At 38.0% G+C, this 26,773-nt stretch overlaps 1 protein-coding gene across 4 annotated transcripts in view; it reads left to right on the top strand.

Moving 5' to 3' along the window:
* CCSER1 (coiled-coil serine rich protein 1) overlaps positions 1-26,773 on the top strand; it is a 655,853-nt gene that overhangs the window by 69,346 nt on the left and 559,734 nt on the right. For all 4 annotated transcript variants that reach the window (XM_051789750.1, XM_051789751.1, XM_051789753.1 and 1 more), the window contains exons 2-3: positions 1,660-3,018; positions 5,605-5,792. In XM_051789750.1, the coding sequence (XP_051645710.1) occupies positions 1,704-3,018; positions 5,605-5,792 (1,503 nt within the window). In that variant the 5' untranslated portion in view covers positions 1,660-1,703. The remainder of the gene's footprint in view (positions 1-1,659; positions 3,019-5,604; positions 5,793-26,773) is intronic.

The following is a 26,773-nucleotide window of genomic DNA, read 5'->3' as shown; positions in this document are numbered from 1 at the left end:
ATGGAATGGCTTTTGTGCATTAGTTCATTTGGTGGATGTAAAGTTGTTCTGATAACTCTGTGGGGTTCTGTATTGTCAGTTTTGCCCTGGTCAGACTGAATTCGAATTAGAGTTTCAATCACAGAACCTGGGTATTGTCTAGGTTGGGTTTTAGCTTGTCATCAGAGATCACCAATGACTTTTAGCAATTAGTGACTATTCCCAAGCTGTTTCTCTCATCTTAAAGTACAAAATTACTTATTGATTCCTGGTGCTTGTGAATAGTGTGGCTGCTTGGCATTGTATGTTCAGCCATACTAGCATTTAAAAAAAAAATGTTAACAATACTATGTACAACCTGATATCTAGTCAGAAACAGTCTCTGAACTTACTCTTTACCTTGTCTTTCACTGATAAATATGTAGTTTTATTGCTGCTTAAATATTCTGTTCCCATTTTATATATATGTGTGTGTATATACACTACATAAATTTATATCTATATATTTAAGATCCTTGTTGTGACCACATAACACAAATTTCTCATCAGATGAATTACTTTGTTTTTGCACTTGACAGACAAACATTGTTTAGGTAAACGACTTGGATTTTATTTCTGTATGCTGAATACCAGCAGCTCATGAAGTTACGCTTGGGCATTATACCTACAGCCTCTCTTGTTCTTTTGATTATATAGTACATGTTTTTATTGCTCCCTCTGTGGTACTGTCTTTTGCAGTGATGGTTTATTATAATAAGAACAAAAAGGAGATAGAACTGGTATATATTTCATCATGATTAATGTTCTTCTAGTACATCTGTGGTGCTGATCAAAATAAGTCTTTATTACTTAAATATTTATAAAAATATTTAAGTGCCTGTGTATGAAACACTTTTCACTAATTTCAGAAAAACCCTGAAAAATTAGTCAATTATAAGCAAATATGCTGTGGGAGGATTTTAGAGGAGTGTTCAAAGGAAACATCAAAGTTCCAATATAGAAACATGATCCTGTATTTTGACAATAAATTCCCAGAACTTACAGTTTCTTAGGAAGAATTTTTGGTGGTACATATTTTGACTGGACTGCAATCCTATCATTTTCTCTGCTGCAAAGTGATACATGCAGCCTTTAGGAGAAGCACATGAGGCAATTAAAAATCCAACTGAAAGTTCAATGAAGATTGGAAAATTTAAATCCTCTTCTTTCATGCAAAAATCTGAGTATATAGAAACATAAAATAATGATTTGTTCTACTCAGATGATGAAAAATCAAATATTTTTTAAGAAAGCTTACAGTTTAGAAGACGACTTGTTCTAAAAACTTACAAAAACAAGGACATTTTGGGTGATGTGCTTGTATAACTTTTGGTGTTTAGATTTTATGCTATTACCCACTGTGATCTGTGTTGTACAATACCATATATAAAACTGTATCTTTTATCTGTGGAATGTTTTGAGCCACGTCTTTCCTCAGTTGCTGGGTTTTCAGTGCTGCTTATTGAACATCACTTTGAAATTCTAGAAGTCTTCAGTAATGCATATGCAGTAACTTGCAGCTATACACAAAATTGATGTTGACATCTCATTTATTTAGGCTGACTTAAGAGTCTGTTCAAGCGGGCTTTGAGGCTGAATTATTTATCTCCCCCCCTCCCTTTTTTTTTTCTCTAATTCCAGGTTAGTTTATTGGCCGTGAGGAACCACGGAGACTTTGTGCCCTGATGGGGGACTCAGGATCCAGACGATCGACTCTAGTATCTCGGTTGCCAATATTCAGGAGAAGTGTTAGCCGGAGACACGACTCCCTTCCTTCCTCACCTTCTTCTGCTAATGCTATCGGTGCCCACACCTCCTCTCCATCCAGCACAAACTCCAGCTCAGGGAGCACAGGAAAGCGCCGGAGTATTTTCCGCACTCCTTCCATTAGCTTCCATAACAAGAAAGGGAGTGAGCAGAAGCAGGACTCAGCTAATCAAAATGTTAACATCTCGAATGGTGCCCAGTCCTCTCTCAGCGCTTTTCAAAAACTCAGCTTAGAGGAGCACATAAAAAGCAGAGGAAGACATTCAGTTGGCTTTGGCAGCTCACGTAGCAAGAAGATAACAAGGTCTTTAACAGACGATTTTGAAAAGGGAAAGGAGCCCTCAGCTAATAAAAATGTCTTCATAAATTGCATAAGCTCTGGGAAGAATGAGGGTGATGATTCGGGCTTTGCGGAGGAACAGAGCCGATATTCAGTCAAACAGTCCACACGAAAACTTCTCACTAAATCTTTTTCATCACACTACAAATTTTCCAAACCAGTTCCAGAGAGTCAGTCAGTTTCCTCTGTGCAGCAGTCCAGGTGCTTGCTGGAAGTTAAATCCTATGTGGAAAGCGAACCTGTGATTGCCAAGTCCTCTCCTCCATGCTCAGCCGAGACAACAGAGTGCGTGGGAAGCTCCTTGCAGTCCCCTCTGCTCTCAGCTGACCTCACAGCTGCCCAGACCCCCTCTGACTTTGTCGCCCTGACGGAGGATTCTGTTTCAGAGGTTGATGGTCTGCCCAGCAGTGGACCTGGTGTGCTGCTCACAGAGGATTTTGGCCAGGATGTCTCTACCTCTCACGTCTTCTTTAATCCTGATGCTGCTCCTGCAAGGGAAACGGATTTTGTGGAAAGTACTGTCCATTCTGCTGATGTATCTCCTGCGAGTCACGCGAGATCATGTACTGTCGGATCTAATACCTTATTCAAAACCTCAGCTGCTAATCAAGCAAAAGTACTGTTGCAAGCCAATGGACTGCATATTAATGATGCCAGGCACATAGAAAAAAATAATGTGGACAATGCACATTTAGAAACCTTTGCATTACAGCGTAGTGAAGAACCAGTGATACTCTCTCCAAAGGCACGAGGGTTGACTGGGGACAGAGATGAAAGAACACCATCCAAGCACACGAGAGGCCCAATTCCTGTAACGGAGTCTAAGGGCGTTCCATGTTCTGAACCTCAGTTCTTTAAAACACAGCAGGGTTATGAAACGAACAATCCTAAAGGTATGTCTTACGGTCTTCTTATTTTTGGGTTTGGTGGGGGTTTTTTTGGTCTTAGTTTTTCTGTTGGGATTGGTTGGTCATGAAGTGGTTTTGTACATTTGCAGGAGCTAGCTAGGAATTAAAAAAGTTACAAATTGTGTCCGCCTCCCAAAATTGTCAGAATTAAACAAAAAGTCTATGATTTTTTGAATTGATGCTGTACAGTTTGCAGACACCCATCACTGCTGTTCGTGGCTATGCTTTCTTGTGGTAGAAAACAAATTAAGAGAGTATTGATTCTTGACTCTTGTTAAAGGCTGAAGCTGGGATTTTTTTTGAGGCATGCCTATTTTGGACTTCGTACAAATTATGAAATTTGGGATGGAAACATCACCAGAGAAATAAACCTTCTTGTAGTCTGGTTATGAAAAATGACATGGTTTACCTTATATTGATCTAGGTTTTGAAATTACCAGTCTTTCTTTCCCTGTTCAACTATGTTATGGAGTAGCTTAGAGTGAATATTTCTGTGGCAGAGTACAAGAGATCCTCTTTCTGCTTCCATCTCAAATAAGTGTCCAAATTGTCATTGTGTAATCTGTGAAACTGGGACAGTTAATTACTATCTAGATTTCACATTGTGTCTTTAGTTTATGAAAAGGAATTTGGAAATACTAACAAGATTAAGTGGAAAGACTGTGCCTAGAAATCCAAGTCAATAGAAATGCTGATAAGTAAGGCACAAGGCCCCTGAGTGAAGGACACCTGCAGAAAACATTTATCTCTGACAGTTGATGTTCTTAAACAAACTTAATGACTGGTGCTTTCTCGAATAATCCCGAGGCGGTATCTGGTGGGACAAAAATTTTAAGAGATAACAAGGTGGCGTATATAGTGTTTGTATTAGAAGATGAATGACTTTAAGTAAACTCACATGTATTCACACCCATCTTTTTGCTTGGATGTTTATCTAGGCATATAAGATTATAAGCAATCAAAAACAATTTTACTTTTTGAATTATTAGTCACTGCAAGGCATGGTTGGATATCTTGTACATAAATGGCAACATAAAGACAAATTAATCCACTAAACTAGCTTTCACCAGAAGGCAACTCTTTCCCTCAGAACCTTAGGCACTCTGGAGAAAAAATATTTCCATTTATGTATATTGCCAGTCCTGTTTGTCTTCCTTGCCACATTGTCTCATCTGTGAATGAGCTCATATTTTTGGTTCTGCCTTACTAGAGTGTACTGCAGAAGAGCAAGTGAGCAGCTTGGAGGGATGTTTAGAAATGCCCAGTGTGTTTCAGACTCATGCGCTGGCAATTGTATACTTAATCTGTATTTCTGGAACGCAGCTAACTGGAGTTGAGATTGTGATAGAGGGATTTTTGTAAATTGGATATGTGTTCACAGAAACACTAGAGCTAATACTGCACTATATAAAAGTTAATGATTAATTGTTATGGTTTTATAGTGCTGTTCAAAATACAATTTTTTTGTGTGTGGTGAAGAATGTATTTCAAATTAGAAACTGACCAAGCATACAAAAGGACCATTGAAAAAAAAGATATAAAATCCTGCCATATGAAATGAAGCAAATACAGGAAAAGCTTACATGGCATTCAATAAGATAAGTAGTTATATCTGTTGCAACAGACTGGTTTAAACATTTGGTTTTCTAAAACAGTATTTCAACCCAGATGTGAATACAAAATATTTCTCTGCTTTTTCTTTGTTAATAGGTATTTTCTTTTCTGTATCTGGTCTCATAGCTGATATCATTATAGATAGCATTGTGAACATGACATTAATGTATGAGCAGGTTTGAAGTGCCATGTATTTCTTAGTATACCTTTGTATATTTTTATGTGATCTGGATTTTTTTGAGAACCCTTGGAGAAAATATCTCTTCTCTTGCAGAATGCAGGAGAAGATAAGATTTTCTTTGTGACATTTATTATGCTATCATGCTTTTTATCTTTCCCCATCTCTAAATTTGCTCTAACACTTCAAAATGTATTTTTTCTCCTCCTTTCTTATTTTGTTATTGTTTGACTGGAGTTGGGGACTGGGATTCAGCCCAGTGACTGCAGGCTCAGTTTGGAGGGTGCAGGGGCAGAGTTGAGCTGCGAAGGCTGAACAGAAACAGAAACTAATGTGCATCCCTGTCCTATGTGGGGATAACAAAGTTGTGACCTGGCCCTACAAAACATGGACTTACCTTGGGATGGAGGGTAAGGCAGGTTGAGTTTTGGCACCAGTGAACCAGTGATAGTTTCTCTGATGGATTTTACTGGACAGGAGTTTGAAAGTGTCCTATAGCAAGGGGAGAAAGAAAAGGATGGAGCAAAGACCCTTCTGGATTCTATGAGGAGCCATGGACTGGGCTGTAGTGTGCTGAGTGTGCAATTCGTTGAGGGCTGAACAGTGAACCGGTGGCCCAGGTGACACTTTTATCTAAGTAAATGCAGTCGGCTTTCTACAGAACATCTCTTAGGGGATTCCCTTTCAATGTAAGCATTTCAAGCAAAGTGTTCTGATTAAGAAAACAGTTATACAGAGTAAGTCCCTGTAATGATTGCTGATTGCTTCTCTGTTTGTAGTTGATCTTGCCAATAGCTTCAGTCCATGCCGAGAAGGCAGGTTTGTTGAGAAGCGGTTGAGATCCTCTTCGGAAGGTACTGCTGGAGGCAGTCGGCTGATCATAAAACCAAAGGATGGAAATGCAGAGGAGCTGAACAGCCTACGGAAGCAGAGGGCAAGCTCGTCCTCTTCAAAAATGAACAGCATGGTGAGTTTTATTCCAATATACATATGTTCATGTTTTTCTGTGAGTGGTGTAACTAAGTACAGTGAGAAGCAGTGCCTTTGCAAGTAACTATCAGTAATGAAGACGGGGGAGCTGTCTCAGGATTCCAAAATGTAATCTACGCTCAGCTACAGCTATCAAAAGTATTTTTTTGCAGGATATGGCATTGTGAAAAGGTTTTCATACTTTCTGTGAAGAGTTTCTTCTTGTCACACATTGCTGATTTACCTGGGAGAAAAACTGGGAGAGGGAACTGCAGCAAAGTTCTGTACAACTATTTCTGAGGTTAAATGCAGTGGGCTACTCTGTGGCAACATTTTATTGTTATTGTGGTAGTTACTTCGTGTGCTTGTCTGATATGGGTGAGATCAGATCAGAAATCGGATAGAGAGGAAGTTGTCTGTAAAGAGGCTCATTTAAGAGGTCTGAGTGGTCCCTTTTGAAACTGGTGAGAAGTTTGAGTGCTTTCAGTGAGCACAAGGTAAAGAGGAGAAAGGATTCTTTACGAGAACCCTTGGAGAGTCCAGAGGACTGGAAAAGCTAAGGCAGATCAGATAACTGCAGGAGAGTTTTTGAAACAGTAGTAGAAGGAATGGACTGACAAGTGCTTTCCTATAGCGAATGAGAATAAATATTGTAAGGTGAGTGTAATTTATATTTATGCATGTGCTCTCCAGTGAAAGAAATAACAAAGATGGTGAGATTGAATACTGCAGCAATGGAATTCACTCTTTAGCTTATGGGAATCATTAAAACAAGCTTTATGGTCATTATTAGTTTGAAATATTTTATTAACCATGTTGACTGAACAAAAGGAGGATTCAGTTTGTACTTATATCCAAACACAGCTTTTCATGGAAAGCAAAAAGGTGCAAGTTTCTTACCCCTACCTATATTTGCTGACCAGATGTATAAAAAGGCTTTTCCTTTTCAGGTTTATGTAATAGCTCTTATGCAGGACCAAACACATCTCCGAGACATTCAGATTTGACCGCAACTGCCTTTTGTAAGAGAGAATTTTTACAGTTCCATGGAGATGGGAAATGGATTGGTGCAAACTGATCTTAGATTTCCAGTTATGCACTCTTTTGATGTATTTTTGCAGGCCATTACCAGAAGTCAACAACTCATACCAGTGCTTAAGGCAACTTTTATGCTGCTTTGGCTAACACTAAACATAACATCTTCTCTTCCACCTGAGAAACCAAGGAAGAGTAGAATTGTCTTTCTCTGTTCCTGATTGATCATTTAATAAAACCAGGTCCTGAGAGGGAATCTGATTTACTGTGAAATCCCCTTACAGAAACTGTGGCAGGAAATTCAGGTTTGGGGGTTTCTCAAGAGGATGTGAAACCCATCTGTTGTCTTGATAAATCTCATCCACGTGTCTGAATGTATCATCTAAATGTTCCTTTGTGGCTGGACTTGAAAATGTTGCTGAGGATGTAGAGAAAATTATATCAGTAGCCAAGCACATTCTGTGAACGTGTGGCTGATGCACAACAGATTTCACTGGGTACCAGTGTCCTGAAGCAATGGTTGCTAAAACACTCAACTAAAATGGAGTTACTTGATGTCTTTTACAGAAAAATCTTGCCAATACAAGGGTAACCTGGGCAGATTGGACTACCAGCAGGACTATTCTCTTCTTAGCAGGATCAGGTTGTGCAGATTTATCAGATTAATTTTATGCTACCTGAAAGGGCAGGAGGCAAATTAATTTTAGGAAGGAGGAAATTTTTCACACCTTCCTTTCTTGTTTCTAGATTGTTGTCAGCTTGTCAAATGAAGTAGTACAGTAATTCAAAATTTATTTCAACAAAAATTTATTTTTACCAAAAAAATTGATTTTTAAATATTTTTTTTTGGTATCCACTGGATTATTACACCCAGAGATACAGCACAGAAATAGAGACATAGAACTGCTAAATAGTAGAAGAAACCTTTGTGCTAAAAAAGAACTGAACTTTTGCATATTTATCTGTTTTTACAGGAAGTTTGCATCCAGATATCAGTGAATAACATTTTATTTTTCAAAGCCAGGAAGAACATGATGGCATTCAAAGATGCTGTTTCATACAGAGCATTATGCGGATGTAGTTTATGCCATAAAATACTGCTTAACCTTGGCTCAGGCCTGTAAACCTTACTTGGATTTTTAGACCCAAGCTGTTAGGTAGACCTCTTTGTTTATTTAAATACTGGACTAGATTGATGCTGTAGCACTTTATTCTATTTAGCCCTGTATTAATGGTGGAATTGGGAAGGTGACAACCCAGTAACAACATGAAGTAAGCAAAGTGTGGATGGGTTTAGGTGGTAATCTGAGTCCCTTCTTCATTTTGTATATGAAATCCAGGGTTTTTTTCCCCCCCCACTTCCATTAGCAAGATCGTCCACAAATTTACCGGTTTTTGCTCAAGCTTATTTGTATTACAGTCACAAACCAAGGACTTTTAAAACAAGATTAGAGAGCATACTCATGAGTGAAGGGTAAAATTATTCTTCCTTTCCCCCCAATACATATGGATATCATTTTCCTATCTTAAGAAAATAAAAACTTTTTTATTAAAAAGCGAAGTTTAAGAAGTAAATCAAACAAAACCAAACCTGAAACCACTGCCCCGTACACCAACCACTCCCTCCCCACAGACAACCAGAAGGCAAAAGAATAAACAGAGTTCCCTGGAAGTAAAAGAATAAAAAAATTTAGGAAATTGAATGTTTGTAATAATACATATTCGAAAATAAAAAGGCCTCTTCAAAGCTTGTCACAAGCAATTAATGTTTAACACCATAGTAGCAGGTGTAGTAGAGTATTCTTGCATAATTGTCAGTTCTTGTTTCAAAGGTGATAGGTAAAAGCTTAGATAGACTGATCTCCTAAATACTGGGAATATGTATGAAACCTGCAAAAATGGTCACCGCTTCCCCCAAGTGGGCCATTAACTCACTTGTGAGATGCTGAAAGTAATTTATAATCTGGCCAAGAGCAGTACTGCTCATCAATGAGATTTAGGGAAAGAAAAAAAATCTTTCAAAATAACTCTGTGAACGTGCCAATTTCCTAGTTATGTAAGTAACGATCCGAAAGAGATGCTGGAGACAACTGCTTGGATTACTAAACCGGCGTTCTTGCAGTGACCAATTTCTGCCACAAGAGGGAACCATTTCCCTAAAAATGGTTTTGGACTTACATGTCATAGTTGCCCGGAAGGTGACAATGGCAATTCAGGACTCCTGTTGGAACAGTTCAATGTTATTAACCTATGCTGTATAATAGACGCTTTCAAATGAAAATTGTTGATATTGATGCAATTTAAAGAGGTGGATGTTGCTGTAGAAACTCTGGTCATTCAAATGTTCCAAATATGAACTCATCAGTTATAGCTTTAAATATTCAGACATAACATGTAGACTAGTTAACTGTGTCTCAGAAGGCTGGTAGAGGCTATGTCTGACAGCTCGGTTTCTACCTCAGTGGTTCTTCTTTTGCAGTGGGTAAGAGAGGCAAAAAGAAAGAAAAATGCAAAGCAGCATGGTAGAAGACCTAAATGGTCTGAAATATGCAGCCCTGCAAGACCAGTGAAAACAATGCAAACCTGGATAGTTGAAGTACAGGAGATAATTAGAATAACCCCATGGAAAAAAAATTAGATCAGACCACCAAACCACTGTAATTAAGTTCTTTAAGAGGATCAAGAGTCAGAAGAGCAGGAAAAAAAAAAAAGACTTGATGTGCTACAGTACTTAGAATTAACAGAAATTGAAATGTGTGTGAGCAACAGAATTATCCATCACTTCTCATAGTAGTGGCTGATATGGAAAGATGACTATCCTGAGTATCACATTTATCAGTACAAAGAGAAAACGTTAAAAAAATTCCCTTTTTTTTTGTTTTTAAGTTGCTGATAAAGATTTTGAAATGGTAACAAATTACAGTTATTAAAACCAGATAGTCATGAAGGATGATATAAATGGAAGTAACTGTGTGTTACTGCAAGATAAAAAAAGTTCAGATTTGGAGCCCCTAGACCACACTACCCAACTTCAAGAAACAAGCTGCACTGTGCTGCATTCATACATGTTTTCACTCTGTCTAGAAATATGACTGTATGCAAGCAGTAGAATGAGACTGCCCACTTACATTTTACTCTCACAAACCTGCCTTTCTGCCTCTCTGCTATTATTTACAAGGAAAATACTTACTTGTCTTAGTGACTGCTCCGTTGCCAACACCTATCTATCTATATGTGCTATATAACTAAAAGAAACTTTATCTTTCAACTGTTTCTTGTCTCAGTGGCTGAGCATTCTGTTCTGCGGTACTGTGTTTTTCCAGGCACTCTTCAGCACAGTCTTTTCTTCAGTTTCTCATACTTGAATCTTCTCTAGATGTTGGCTGGTTTTTATCTCTTAAGTTCAGCTACAACTTTTCACCCTTGCAGGTAAAATTTTTATGCTTGCCCTGAATGCTGCATCATCCACTTCTTTTGCCAAGAGCAAGGCAACCTTACCTACTTGTGTCAGCACAATTAGAGCTGCACAACTTAGTTTTCCGGATTGTTGCTTTGACTGTACCATTTCTTTCTTTGCATCTTTCCTGTGGTTCCTATATATTAGATAAAACCGCTCATTGCCCAGGACTTTCAAGGCCTAAGGACATCCCAGCTTTTTTCCCTCAGCTTTAACAGTGATACAAGTCTTCATTGCCCTGTTGTCAAGATGTCAGATAGTTGCATTCACGTTTTCTCCCATACTGCTTATCATGAACTAGAGTAACTGCAGTTGCCACAAAACTTGCTTTATTTCCCTTCTTAATTTTCATTTTAATTTTTTACCTTTTCTAAAGATAATTTTTCAAGATGCCTGCTGGTACTGTATTACTGAGGTTTTTTACTGAGCTTTTTTTTGCTTACCCATCCAATGCTGATGCTTAGCCAAAATCCCCTCTTCCTCCTGCTTGTACTGTGCTTATTACGTGAGGATGCTCTGAGCACCAAACATCTCAGTAAGTATGCTTATAACAAAAATTAAGAACAGTGTATGGAAAAAGCAGTGTTGGAATATAGGGTAATATTTCACGGGCAGGAATTCAGTTTGATAATGGAAGGGGTTGAATATGTCAATTAAGTGTTAAATTTGAAAAATTAATAATTGACTAATTTATTACAGAGTGGGTCATCTGAAACTTCAGGAGGATAGAACAAAGGTAAATGATTGACACAAAAACAGTGAGATGCTTGCAAAGGAGATATTACCTGCAAGTATTTGAGACTCCTAGTGTATCTCTGGAGGGAGCAGAAAGTTAAAACATAGATCACTAACAAAAATGTGTTCTGGCCAGAACATCTGTGATAATTACCTAATTAACGGTTGGTGTCTAAATTGTAGTTGGTGTCCTGGATATTCTATGTGTGTAACTGTACCTTGGTTTTGTTACCAAAGTGATTTGGGGCAACTTAGCAAATAATAGTCAGGTTTCTAGTGTACTTTAGAAATAGTACTTGCAATGATGGAGCAATTATCCAAGCCACTGTATTAAAATATATCCTTATTTTTGATACTGTACCTTATGAAGCTGTATCCAGATCTACAATGAATTTCAATCATGAAAGCGTGGTCATTGCTTCTCATAGATGACTTTATTTTTAATGTTATCTGAGTAGTCTTATTATGAAGCACCAGTTTTAATATAGTTGCTACATCATGACAGAAACAACAGGATTCTGTGCCCCCACGGACTTCAGTGACTGTACATGAATAAGGGCTAAAATGTTTTTTTGTGTTCCTCTTCTCTATACTGAATATCATGCTATTTTGCTGGTGGCTGATGTAGCGCTGAGAGTGTGAGTCAGACTAGGTTGGCTGCTAGTCTAGAGAGGATTGAAGTGATTTTCGTATTCATTTCAGGTTACTTTAACATTTTCTTCTGCACTTTTCTCCTTGAGTGTGGACTTGACCTTCTGCTTCATACCTCTGACAATCTGCACTGAGAATTGGAAGCTGAGATTTTTATGCAATTTGTGGCTAATACATGAGGTGGAAGATGCTATTGAAAATACTTGAGTTGAATGAGTTTCATTGGGTGACCGACCAGTAGATTTGAAAGTGGAATTGAAGGTGGCTGTTTTTGTGGCCTGTAAATGTGACGTGTAGAGGCCTGAGAAAACCTTTTGGGGTACACTCTCCACCTACAGAGATTAATGATTAATGTTTTAACAGCCTGCTCTAGAAAGGTAGTGAATGAAAGGTTATGAGGAGAATTTGAGTGCTCAGGGCTTCAACTCAGGTTGAAAAAAAACCTCAGACAAAACAGTCTTTTTCAGATACGCTGAAACTTATAAAAATATGAACTAGGTAAGTAAAATGCATACACTTTAATGTCTTTTGCACAGGAAAGAACCTTCCTTAGAATCAACTAGGTTATGTTTTTTCTGAATAACTGCAACCTGTTGTTAACTTGCTCTGCGTGTATTATCTTTGGTATTTGTGGTGTTCATGAAAGCTTTTTCATAGCTGAAATAGATGTTCCTTTTTTTTCTGTCACTGAATTATGGGATTTTTGCTTAATTCAAATTCTTCTCTGCTATGCTGGGCTTCTCGAGGGAGAATATTTAGGAACATCAATTCTTATTGAACTGTTCAAGCAAACCCTGTAAGGCAGTAGTTCACCCTTCATGTGAAGTGGACCTGACAGCATTCATTTATAACTAGCTTTGTACTAACGTAACAAAATTTCCCCTTTTGCAATGAATTTGGTGTTTTGCTCCTTTGTGGAAAGAAACTGTGGAAGCCACTTAAAGCAAGAACTGTCAGGACTACTTTGATAGCATAAGGCTGAACAGTGCTATCTAAATAGGAATAAACTGCTGACTGCAGGTAAGTAGTAATTTGAGCCTTGTATTCTTAGTTTGGCATGGAGAAAGTGCCTTTCACATACTAATAGCATAAAAAAAGTCGAAATGGCAAATGGGGATTTCAGCATTTAGTCCGTGATTTTTAGGTCAACTAGAAGATGGAGAAATTAATGTCTGTAGTGTAATATACATTTCTTAACAAATTAAGGGCTTGTGAAAATCAGATTGCAGTTGTTAGACACTTTGAATTAATTCTTGAGATCAAATAACTAACAGAAATTAATTTAGATGTGACTTAATGGTTGTGCTATAATGTTTTATGCACTTGTTTAAGGACATAATCATTATAGCCCAAAAAAGAGTAAACTAACATTGGTGTTATAATTTCAATTAAATGGAGTTACATTAATAGAGGTCGAAGTTAGAGTGAGTTACTGGCAATTTTAAATGGCAATTTTAAATCCCCGGGTAAACATGGTAATAGATGGATGTGTTTGTTATGCAGTGAAAATAGAACAGAATTACACAGAATCGCAGAATATGGCAAGTTGGAAGGGACCCACAAGGATCATAGAGTCCAATCCTTAGTTCTCTACAGGACCATCCCCAAGAGTCACACCTTGTGTGACTGAAAGTATCATCCAAACGCTTCTTGAACTCTGTCAGGCTTGGTGCTGTGACCACTTCCCTGGGGAGCCTGTTCCAGTGCCCAGCCACTCTCTGGTGAAGAACAGTTTTCTAATATCCAACACAAATCTTCCCTGGCACAACTTCAGGCCATTTGCTGTCACTGGTCACCACAGAAAAGAGATCAGTGCCTGCCCCCTGTGCTTCCCCTCAAGAGGAAGTTGTAACTGCAGTGAGGTCTCCCCTCAGTCTCCTCTTCTCCAGGCTGAACAGACCAGGTGCCCTCAGCCTTTCCTCATATGGCTTCCCCTTGAAGGCCCTTCACCATCTTTGTTTCCCTCCTTTGGACACTCTCTTGTCTTTCTTATATTGCGGTGGCCAAAACTGCACACAATATTCTAGATGAGGCCTTTTTATCTCTGTTGAGGGTTAACTGCAGTGGGCAACTTGTCACCACTCAGCCTCTGACTTACTTCGTCTGGCAAGATGGGGAGGAGAAGTGGAAGAATGAAAGTGGGAAAACTTGCAAGCTGAGATAAGGACAGTTTAATAGGTAAAGCAAAAGCTGTACGCACAAGCAATGCAGAATAAGGAATTAATTCACTAGTTCTTGTGGGTGGACATGGGTGTTCCCGTGGGTGTTTAGCCATCCACAGGAAAGCAGGGCTCCATCACGCATAATGGGTACTTGGGTAAGTGCCATAACTGCAAACATTCCCACTTTCTTCTTCTTTCCCCACTTCAGTTGCTGAGTACAACATTGTATCCCTTTGGTCACATGAGTTCAGCTATTCCAGCTGTGTTTCCCCTCCAAATTCTTGCATACCCCCAGCCTCTTCACTGCTGGGGCAGTGTGAGAAGCAGAAAAGTCCTTGACAGTGTACAAACACCACTTAGCAATAGCTAAAATATACCTTCTTGTGTTGTTAACGCTGTTTTGGTCACAAATCCAAAACACGGGACTGTACAAGCAAACTGGTATGAAGAAACTTAACTCTGTCCCATCCAAAACCAGTATGAGTTGGGTTTTTGATACTTTCTTCTGAAGTTCTACTATAGGAGTCCTTGCTCTAAGTATTATTGTCTGAACAAATATACAGGGTACTGAACTTTTAAAGCTACAGGTAGATGTCCCTTGTAATGCATTATGTTTATTTTTCTGGTTTTGTATTTTTAGGAAAATTGTAGCTATTTATTGAGACTCAAAAATCTTAGTGTAAAGCACACCCAAGTAATGGATTTTTCTAAAAAAATATACTTTTGTGCTAGTCTTGCTACATTCCCCAAACAGTTTTGCCAGTTAATGTAAAAGAAGTCTTGTTCTGAAGCTACTCATCAATTGGAGTTGATATTGTTGCCTAAAAGACTGAGGAGAAAAACAGGAGGAGGCTCGAGGCAGGAGATAAGATAAGAAGAGCAGAGCTTTAATGAGCCCTTGGCCCACAGGAATACAAACCAGCACGTGTGCACGGGCACACAGGTTCCATGTTTTTATAATGATGTCCATCCAATCCCTGTTCGTCCAACCCCCGGTTTTGCCTCGTTCCACCCTCTGGCACACCCCCTCGGGAGTTGAGTCTGGGGGAGTTTGCGACCCCTCTTTCATCATCTTCATCCTCCTCTTATCACATTGAGTCCTTGGAGGCCCTCCAAAGTTCTGGGCTTGAAGGTCACTTTTGCCTATATTTACGTCTTTGGTGCAGGCCTTAAGGTGTTTTTCTGCAGTTCCAACTTGAAGACTAAACAGCTAACGGAATTTTGAGGAATTGATATGGGATGGGGTTTGGTATGTGCAACCGTTAAGCTACTGCCGTTACTTTTATTGGAAAATACTGGTAAGAGATATAATACAGTGAAACAGTAAAAGAATGCATGTTAATTATGCTGGTAGAGACCTCAGTGTGGAAGTGATATCTGAGTTGTGTGCTGCTGTAGTTACTTCTACTAGAAAGTTCTACTGATACATTAGAATCTACATCCACTACATAATTAATTCTAAAATCTATAAAAATGGAAAAAATCAAAAAACTCTGAGGCATCAATATTTTTAGGGATTTCTTTTCCCACATGAAGGGAAAGATTTCTTTCTGTACAGAAGTATCTGTTAGTGTATTAAAATACACACTAATGATTAATATTGTTTAAACAGCTATATTTGTCAAACAAAAGCAGCTTGGTTGTTTTTCTATTCTATTTTGACTTTTACATTTCTTTCCTATTCATTATCGTATTTTCCACAAGCACAGCATGTTCTGACTACAGACGAGTACTGTAGCAGAATTGTTATGTAGTGCTTTTGAAGAAAAACATTCAATCTGGTTTTGTGTGTGGGCTACTAAAATCTGTATGTCACTGCCTATAGTGCCAACTCCAAAGAAACAACTCACTTGTGGTGAAGACCTTTACCTTCTGTTCAGTGCTTGTCATGCTGTGGACCTGTGAGAGGGGTCACTAATTTATCAAGGATTAAACAGTCTTATGACAAATCTAATGAATACTCCCTACCCACTCTCACAATACATTAATCAGTAGTAGGAGAGAAATAGAATCTCGGATGCTGGAAGGCACCTCTGGGGATTATGTGATCCAACAGATCTGCTTAAACCAGGGTCAGCTAGGATTTACCCAGGGATGCATGTAGCTGGGTTCAAAGTATCTGTGATGGTAGAGGATTGCAGAACCTCTCTTGGCAGCCTGTCCAGGTGTTTGCCTAGCCTTACGGTTTGAAAAAAAACAAAGCTTTTAACTCGATTTCTTGAATTTCATTTTGCACCTTCGTCTCTATTCACTGGGCACCACTAAGAGGAGTCTGGCTCTGTCTTCATTACACCCTGTGACCACCCTCGTATGTCAGATGCTCAAAGTCCTTTGATAGTGGAAAGAGATGAGAATCCAGTATTGAAATGGGAAGATAGGGAACTGCAGGGTATGCTGAAGAGAGCTCCTTTGACACCTCCACAGGCTCCCAATTAATTTGTTTTGCCTGTGTGCTCTGCCCAGTCATGCTCTACCTGCAACTTGCTGCGTTGGGTAGAAATTTTAAACTCACAGGAAGTGGGTTCATCCCCATGTTTACACTCAGCTTCTTCTATTTCCTCATCCTACTGTATGGAGCTGGTGTGCCAGAGAAAGGAAGTGGTTGACAAGGAGTTCCTGTGATATGCTATGATGGCGGATGGGAATAGAAGCATGAGAGGGTGAGGAGGCAACCAGGCCCCTAACAAGTGTTTCTGAAAAAATTGGAAGAGGTATTATAACCTGATGTACTCTTGTGTGCTTGCATACTGGGATCTCTTTTCCACAGAAGGGACACAGGTCAGGGTAACCTGAACGTTATCATTGGTGGAGATAGGTTATAGGGTTAAGTGACCTAGTGTGGCTGATCTGACGTCTGTATTTTGATTACTACACTGGATTTTTAAATAAAAGAGGGGCCTTTGTGCAGTGAATAATATTTAAGTGGAAAAATCTTTCTTTCCAGTACTGGTAAAAGAAAGTACTTGTTAAGAAGTGAAAGGTAAATTATTTTTTAATTGAATTTCTGCTATAAGCTAGAAGGTTACTCTCATGTCTCTTATCTTGGGAGATGCCCTTAGCATGGGCAGTATTTTTCAGCTGTGGTATATCTTCTCGGGTTAGCATATGCAAATAATGCATACAATAGGAAAACAGAAATCTTCAGAAGGTTTTTCTAAGGGAGACAGTTAACAGAGAGCTAATTCACTGAACTTGAAATTTATGACTAATGAATACAAATCCAGCAGTCTTGGGTTTATCATTCTGTAGGTCAGATGATTCATAGGTAGTTTGCACTCACTTGTTATGAAAATAAAACTTGAAAATTGCCCTGGCTTTGTTCTTGGAGTGACTAATTTAACCCCTGTCCTTTCTTGTCCACATCATTTCCTGCTGTGTAGCTCCCTCAAACAGTGTGGCCAAGAGCAGTCTTGCAGAGAGAGATCTGGAATGCTTTCTCATAAGCTGCCTATTTGTATTCTTTTGCTTATGTGAGAGTAAACTCAGAATAAATACAATATTTTTTCCCCAGGCCATAGCAATTCAGGGTCAGGTGCTTCTCCTAGGCCTTTGATCCCTTTGATTGATAAAAAGAAGGTAGTGGGGTGAGAAATCGAAATGCTGTTGGGTCACTTGTTAGGTCATTTATATTTGCAGTCCTTCTTGTCTTGCCACTGTGTTGCTGGAGGCAATACTAGATGAACCCTGGGTTAAGAATGTGGCCGTGGCTAGAAAACTAGCTGTAGACCCAGAAACTTGCTCTTTAGAACAGGAGATTTCTCTGATTTTAAGTCAAGTGCATACTAGCTCATTAAAGACTCAGGACCACATTTTGTGGGCTGTATTACTGATTGATATATGGAAATTAGGAATGTTTGTGTAGGTTAATTCACCCTTTAATGGAGGAATAGGCAAAAGTATGTAATTCAGGAAAGGAATGAGATGTTAAAAAGTATTTTGTTGCCTCAGAGATAATTTTCTGTATTCATAGCATTCATTCAGTAAAACTAATAAAATTCATTGAAATAACACAGGCCTGGTGAATAACTTAATATCGATGTTGTAAAATTTTCATAACTCACTGAGTAGATATTTCCATGAGCAAACTGCACACAACCCCCCAAACAATACAAACCTTTCTGAAATTATTGCACTTAAATTTCAGGAATGTGTATTTTTTATTCAAATTCTTGAAAAAAACCCAAATGTTTTGTGATTTTGGGCTATGAGCAGCTTTCTTGACTTCGGAGAATATTAATATGGATAATTGTCTGAGATTTATAGATGCATAAACAGTTTGGATAGCTGTTACAATTTGGGGCTGATTTACAGCCAAACATCGATACTTGAGAAGTAGTAGTTAGTAATAGCTGGAGCAATTCATTGCACATCACAAAATGCAATATTGCAAGAAAACCTGGGGAGGGGAGTTAAAATGCTTAGTAACAGCCTGCTTCTGGATCTTGAACATCTGCAATGGGATAGGGAGTTTTAATCAGTTGAAATGTAATGGAAGGTTGTTCACCAAAGCCTTTTTCTATTGTTCAGAGATCTTGGACAAAAAGAAGGGCTTCAGTTTTTCTTACTTAATTGTTTTTTTGTTCATATATATATGTTTTAAGTTACTCCCACATACCCATCCTGCTATGTGTGATGCTGGGAAACAGGCAGCTCAGTAGCAGAATTCATGTCTCCTAAAAATGACTCCTACAAGATTCTTCACTGAATAACTTTTTGGAGTATATCAAAGGAAATGAGGTTAATTTTGACTGCTCCAAAAATCAGAAGTCTCCTGTCATCTTTTTTTGGCATCTTGTAGTTGATAAAAGTAAAATCCACCCTTTTTTAACTTAGTTACTCTAACCTGAAATGATCAGATTGTATGTGTTTGGAATATATTTTGAAGAAACTATCCCAAAATAAGCATTGTGAAACTCATGTTATGTGAAGAAAAATGAGTAAATAGTGGGAGGGAACACTTAGTTAAATGAAATTGTTTTTACAGATCTGTAGACTTGGCAGACTGTTACCCTTGAAGACTTTTGTCTTTCTAAATTTACCAACTTTCAAAATGTGTCTCTTTACTGGAGTGGAGGAAGTGAGAGTAGGGAAACTGAGAACCTCATCCAGAGAGAAGCAAGGAGATTAAAGAGTAGGATTTACTGGAGGCTAGGCTATGTTCCCATTAGAAAATGGATGGAATTATAAAGTGCTGATAATAAGAGAGGAAGAGTTGAATATAAGAAAACTGCAATTAAGTATGAGGTGGAGTTTAGTACAGGTACTGTGGAAAAGGAAGGGATGAGGCATTGGGAAGCAAAGAAGTTAAGGAGAAGTTTGGGACTAGGAGCTCTGAAATTTAAGGGGATAGGAAGTAGGTCAGTGAAATAAGCTGGAAAGATGGGAGAGGCTTTCCATAATTTTATAAATCAGAAAGAAATCAAGGGAGAAACTGGGAACTAAACAGGTCAAGAGTTTACAGGACTGGTTGCCAGGAAAAATTTGAAATCTTTCTATTGCCTGAAATAGCAAAATTTAGGGGTTATTTTTTTTTTTTTGGTGAATATTCCCTGTAGGGGACATCGTTCAGAAGAAAATAAAGCAGCCTGTAAAATATGCATTGTTGGCAAAAACCTGTCAGGCATTGCAGCTGAAAGAGGGAAGTAATGAAATTTTCCTGCTGTAAGCGTGGCACTGTGCACAATAGTGTAAGTATTTTCATTTGTCACATTTTAGCAGAATTTCTCCTCCAGATGAGTATAAATCTTGTCATTTTTGTCTTTACTCTTTAAGGACTCATGTGACATGGTTAAAGCAGTTTGATCTTTTTATCAAAGCTATACCTTTTCTTTGAAACGCTGTACCTTCTCACAGCCTGTAAAAGGGGAAAGAAAAAAAGGAAAAGGAATATATTTGCATCTTTATTCATAAAGATTTATGCCCACAATTTCCATTCATGTTGGCTCTGATTAAAGTTAAATCACAAAGTATCCCCAGCACTGACATCTTCCCTAATTTGTTAACTCAAGTCTTTATACAAAATATGTTTTCTGCTTTCTGATGTGACAATTATGTGCTCTTTCTGCAGTAGACCACAGCATTTATTTTTCTGTATCTTTTCTCCTTTCACCCAGTTTTCACCAGGTGCAACTGTTTTCACCCTATTGTTTAGACATCACCATTGTGTTCCTTATTTTGTAAACCTGTAACATGGAAAATATTTTTTCTTGAGTCTGTGATTAAGGCTTATGTGACGAATTGTTGCCTGATATGATTTGGCATTCTTCAGGGCAATATCTGAAAATATAACTATGACACATTAAAAAGAATTTAATGAGAGTTTCAGAACAAGAGGGAGGCTGTATTGAATGAATTTACATGAAGTGTAAATGTACACTGTTTTATGGACAGAATTGTATCCATCAGAGCATATACCTGCAGATATAAAATTAAGCTTCTGAAATGAAATCTGTGTGTCTAATGTGTAGATGTTTCCAAGGGAATTAGGAAAAGATGTGGTGTCACCTGTTTATTCATATTGCATTTTTATTGTTCTAACCTGATGCGGATGCTTCGGGGCTTCTACTGGTTGGAAAATTCTTTGGTCAAAAATAACCAAGTAACAACTGGATTAATTGGCCCAGGTTTGGTTTACTGCAGTCATGGAATGATGTGGGCATAGGGGAATTGCTGGTTGAGGGTGGCAAGCTGAGGAAACATGTTTTTTATCATAGCTGTTAAAATGCATGTCAAACTACAGCCTTGTGCTGGTGATTAGGGACTGGTTGCTGCTGGTGAGGTATTAAGTGGATCTCATAGTGATTAAAAGATTTTCTGAGGTGCCTAATTAATCTACCTTGTTCACACCTACACTATTAAACTAATCGTCAGAGGTACAGAGTCAGGGCAATTTTTTTTTCCCCATATCAGACAGAAGGTAGCTTTTGGGAAACTTTTGCTTTCCTCTTAGAACATTCTTTGTATTCCCCATTCCTGTGCCAGAGGAAGTGTGTGTGCAGTTATTAAAGATTATGCAGAAAGAAAAATTAATAAAGGAAAATAAGACACAGTCATTTCTGGGCTTTAGATTTTGCTTGCACCCAAGCACATGTTAAGGATGTGTGTTTTATGTCTAATTAATGTAAATTAGTACTCAATCAACTGTGAAATTATGCATAGGTTAACTTGTTTTTACACTGAATCACTTCTAAAGTTTACTGTTGAAAGAAGAGTTTAAAAAACAAGTGGTCTATTTTCTATGATTTGATCACAGTAGGAAAATTTATGTCTTTTAAACAAAAAAGAAGCATCATCAATGACAGAGAACTACCTCTATTTCAGAGGCAAGCTTTCAAGCTATTCATACCGCTTTCCAGATTCCTAGGAGCAGAAGGGATCCAAAAATAAAGTTAATTCCTCTAAACAGTAGTTAAGTAACAAAATATGACCAGAAGTAATGTTAGAATATTAATAATAAAAAATAACAGAATAGTAAAATGTCCTTCTTACTTTACTGTACCCAGACACAAAATCAGGAGTAAAATAGCCCATTGAGAAGTGACTAGCGACCAACAAAGCTTATTTGTGCAAATGATATCATCAGAACAGACAGCTTTAGGATGGAGGTTGGTGAATGTCAGATTCTTCATTGCCAGTATTAGGCACTGATAAGATGAGACATTGAATCTCAGCGTGTTGGTGTCTTTGTGAGGTTTTTATTTCAAAGAGATACAGATACATGAATAAAAATCTTGAACCTAAGTGAAAGGAATAGTCAGCCACTCAGCCATGGTTCATGAATCACAGTAGTTCATTTTAATAACTTGAGTTGGGAAAGTGGATGCCAAACTATTCTATATCAATGCTTTAAGTGGACTCAGCTGTCTACTGGAAGAATCTACAGGTGGAAGAGAATAGAACTAAAGCAGGGATGCTATGCTGACTAACACAAGAAAGAAAGGCACTATTAATGCATGATTTTGCTCTCGGATAGCATTCTCTCTTCTATGCAGTCTGCATAACAAAAGCAATTGTGGCGTTATTAAATGGTATGAAGTGATAGACTGATTTCTTGAGGCATATTTATTGCTACTTGGTAGGAGGCCTGTAAGGTCTGTTAATCAGAGAAGTTCAAAGATATCTCTTGTTGTTTAATATTTATTTTTTTTTAAAAATTCCATGCAGCAGGGTGTCTGTTAAAAAGGTTTTAGAATGCTTTGTTGTCTCTGTAATGCACATTTCAGTTTGTTTAATGGAGCTCTCCATTTTGGAGCTAGCACATAAAACTACCCAAATTAATTTGTTCATGAACCTGGTTGCTGTTGTTGTATGGAAAGAAAAGCCAATGTTCCTATGGGTAGGTAAAAACTTCTTCATGATCAGATGCTTTAATCATTATTGCATGTTTTAATAGCTGGTGAACAAACTCATTGCTTGTTATTCTGTCTCTGTGTTGTGATGGCAAACAGTATTTATTTAACAAAAATAGAACAAACAGTGCAGAATCCATCAGGGGCTTTGTTTAAGCTTAGAATTGTTTGGCAAATAAAGGAAATTTCCATTTTCATTCATTCTGCGTATTTCAAAGGTAGGTAACATTTTTTGCATAGATGCAAGTTATTTTCATATTCAAGGTGAACAGAAGGGCTTAACAGATCCTAACATGAATTAGGACTTTATTTCAGATCTGAGTTCCATTTTGATATGCTATTGCTACATACAGGGTTTGCACACTAGCATTACGAAAGCCACAGGCTAATAGGTATTTCTAGTGAATGGTCATACTTCAAATTTCAAACAATATGTAATGTGGCAAAGTCTGAAATCATAGTAGTTTTGACTCATGGATGACTTCACAATAAAGATGAACTTGAATAGGGCTATGTATGTAATGATATTCCTGCATAAAATTGAAAGAATATACATCTACTAATATTTCTTTCTTAAGAGATGGAACAACTGTGCCTTCACTTGCTAGGTTATTCCCAAGGTGTGAGATTTAAAAAACAAACAACAGCCTAAACAACAGCCAAGGAACCAAACCACTAAAAACAAGGCTATGAAAAAAACAGGCCTGATTCCTAAATTAATGGTAGCTGTGTTTTTACTTCCAGCCATTAGGCCTCAGTTTGTCTTTTGTGCTTAGACTTAAGGGCATTTTTTAGTACCTGGCATTTTCCTGTCCATTAAAGCTACTTGTAAGTTATAAACAAAGGTATCTTTTTTTTTTTATTTGAACAGACTGGGGCTTTTGCATATCTTACTTGCAGAATATTTGGAGTCTTTGTGTTGGTTTTATGATTTTTACTTGGCTGCATGAATTTTTTTGTGGGAGGGTAGGTTAAGCAAAAGGAAAAAAAACCAACCCTGTTTGATTCTAACAGCATTTGTGAAAATAACTGGTAGAGAAAGACAAAAATCACCACCTCGTCCCTGTGCTACTCTTGTATGTATAGTTGATAACTGCAGTAGCAGTGAATACCTTAATCTCCAGAGTAAAATAAACTGCACCTCCCAAGAAGATAAATTCTTTGCTGCAAGGTATATTGACTTCACGTGGATGTTGCTCATGCAAATGATGTGTCCCTCGTAAAGCATTTTGCTCAGTTAAGAGAGTAGCTCTTTGTAAATTTGTGCAGAATTGATAATTTTCCACTATGCTATTTCCTGTGAAGCCGATACAACTATCATGCATTAGAGAAAATAAAGTGCAGGCAGCAACATACATTTTGTGTTATCAGTTGAATTCATTGAAGTCAAAGTCCTGTTTGTAGCTCAGTGGGATGACATATGAAATTAATCCAGTGTGTTATGGGAAATAATTGGCATTGGATTCTCTTCGTTGCAACTGTTCTTAATGGTTTTTATTTGTCTGAGAGCTACATGTATATTTTCTGGAGGGGCTGCTGATCATAACTGCTTGTCTGTCAGCATTTAAGTGAGTATTCTTCATCTGTTAATTCATCTTTCATCCACTTACATTCAATTCCACAGATGCTGTGAAGGGATATTTGTTTTTGTCAAAAGATGTGGTGCACCACGGTGCAGAAAGAAATGAGCAGTACAGGTAATATATTTTAATAGTCTAATTGAAATAGAGGAAAAAATGAACAAGCTTTTGTCACATAAATCCTTGTTAGGGCCGGTTCCTTAGGTAATAAGAAATTATCCTGGAAGAAGTGTTTGTGTCCAGGGCATATGTCTGGTTTTTTTAGCTGTATAATTGGTCCAGTAAAAGATATTGTTTCTTCTAGTAAACCTTGGCTTTCCTAGATTTTTAGTCAATCATGCTTGCAACAATTCTGCTAATGTAGTTTTTCAGCAACTCATCTCCGTATTTTTAGGTGCCTTCAACCAATACAAACAGAATGTAAGCTATTTTTCACACATGTAAAAGTCTAGAAAAACAGTAATAGATCAGAAAAATTTAAAAAATATACCCAGTTTATCAACTTTTTATATGGCTGCTTTTTACCAAGATGATGCTATTGCTCATCTCCCACTGCAGCTATTCACTGCAAACTCCTATTTCTTTTTATTTATTTTCTGGATTAAAAAAAAAAAAGAAAAGATAGTGCCTTTCTTAATTTGGCAGCTTTCATCATTTACATTTGTAGGTGAAAACTGCCAAGCTCTATTAGGGGGCTAAGCTCACAAGGGGGATACTTGTGTCATTTCCACACGCTTGTCATGTTATTTTCTCTACACTTGTTAACTTGAACTGTCAACCTGTAAAGTGCTCTTATAACATTTGCACATGAGGGGCTGCAGGAGGTGACATAAGCTAATAGAGGGAGTTCATGGTAACAGAAAATCTCATTTGTACGTAGTGGAAGTGATGAGCTCAGGGACTTGCACTTTGATAGCGTTATAATTAAGGATGCTTTATGTATCTTAGTGTGATAGCTGCAGAGACTGCTGCTGTCTCGCTGGTCCTGTCTGACAGGGTCGTTTCTCCTAAGAGATGTGGACAGCAGAGAACAATCAAGCAGGTACTCGGTCTGGCTGGACTGATTGCAAGTTTCTCTACTAATCACGCACCCATCACTCATGATAAAGAATCGAAAGCCAGTCTTCACCCTTATGTCCCTGTTGTGGATGTGATGGCTGCAAAACTGTGTTTTAAAAGCATTTCTGTTAACAACAGTAGAAAAATTATGTAGATATCCACAGGAATAAATGCTGAGAAGAGACACAGGGAAAGAAAGCTTGCCATGTAAAAGAGTGGCAAGATAAATCTTTTATGGCTTTTGGAGATGAAGCTTTCTGCACCAGGTATTGTTAACCTCTGAACTTTTTGGTTTCATTGTGCTGTTTCTGATTAACTCTTTAGAGAACTTTTTAGCTTCTGATTGCTCTCCAGAGAGCAAAGATATTATCAGTTGAAGTTCTTATTGTGCTTGGTTGCCATTTCTTCCCCTTCCGTAAAAAAGAAGGTGGTGAAGGGGTTGAGTAGAGCTGTTCCTGTTTGGTAGCTGCAGTGATCTGGCACTTACTTTGGTTCTCCCTCTGTGAGTCCAGAGGAGTCCCCTCCTTTTAAGATAACAAAAGTGTGTGTGAATGCACAAACCCATTGAAGAATGAACCTGTTTGCTCTCTCTTCAAGGTCTGTTGGCCTCACATATTTCCTTCTTTGATGTATAAGATCACTAACCCTAATGGTTCTTTCATGCTGAAGGACTGTTCATGCTTTTTACTCCTTGTAGGGCTTCAGACAGTAAAGTATTTTCCCGCTTCCTTTTCACTTGTCTTTGCTAAAGGCTTGGCTGTCTGTTTCAGGGGATAGGCATGAAGAGCTTTATTCCTTCTGGGCCATCTTGCAGCTAGCAAGCAGAGTTGATTATATTTTGCATATCTTCCCAACATTTCTCATTTATATGCTGAGATTTACATCTCTGATTTCTTATGAGGTGAGTCTTTGAACCTAGAATTAAAGGACAAGAAACTTTTGCCAACTCTCTAAAATGTTTTGTATTAACTTCAGTGTAATAAATAAGTAAATTTCTTATATATTGTCTTATTTCTACTGCATATGGATTCAAGTCTCCCATCTCCCAACACTGGACATCTGTCCTCTGTGTTCTTGTATAGCAAGTACCTGGTAGGACCTATTTGTAAAACTTAACTTTGACTTATGGTTAATATCCCTGGTGTATTTTGTAGTCCGTGGAGAAAAAGGCTCCTCCAGCAGATAAGTAACAGTGGCTGATGTCTTAACCTACCTTCTGACCCATGTGTAAGTTTTCTGACTGTTCTCCCTTGCTGACTGTTGAGAGGACTGTAAAAGATTTGCCTTATTGGGCTGGTTCACTATTAAAGCATTTGACCCAGTTTTACTGATTTGTTTTCTGTGATGACAAATCTTGTGCTGTGTGGATCCAGCCCAGTGGTTATCCATTTCAACTGGGATAGCGTTTGTCCCCTTTCTTCCCTGTAATGTTGGGTTAGCTGGATTCTTAAGGATCTGCAGTGTGTTTTGGTACTCATTATGTAAATGAGGCAGGTTTTTAACTTCATCTGATCTGAGCCAGTTGACACTGTTTGAGGTTCCACTTGAGATTCTGCACACAGTAAGGTCACATTTCATTAAATGGCACTTGGTTTAATATAGCTAAATAAATGCTCTGTCACATTTTACATAGGTCTTTTTCCTATACATACTCATTGCTACTGCCATGAATAATAGACGTGAGCCGGCATTTTTTTATGCTGCCCTGCTTTGGATTTGTGTTTTTCTCTGGAAATGTGTTTGGGTTTTTTTTTCTTGGTGTTTGTTCGTAATTGTCAGGAGATTTTGCATCCTACAGTCTTTGCCTTATTGCTAAACGTTTCCAAAAAAAAAATCCCAAAATCCTAACTACAAGGATATCAGAGGGCATCACAAACAGTTGTAACAAGTCAGTGAGAAAAAATCATTTCAGGTTTTCATATGATTTGCTGTCCTTAGAGGTCTTTTGGTAA

The sequence above is a fragment of the Manacus candei genome, unplaced genomic scaffold (assembly GCF_025592945.1).
Source record: "Manacus candei isolate 608988 ecotype Guabito, Panama unplaced genomic scaffold, ASM2559294v1 h1tg000028l, whole genome shotgun sequence".
NCBI classification, from domain to species: Eukaryota; Metazoa; Chordata; class Aves; order Passeriformes; family Pipridae; genus Manacus; species Manacus candei.
This window is presented reverse-complemented; position numbering and strand designations above follow the sequence as displayed.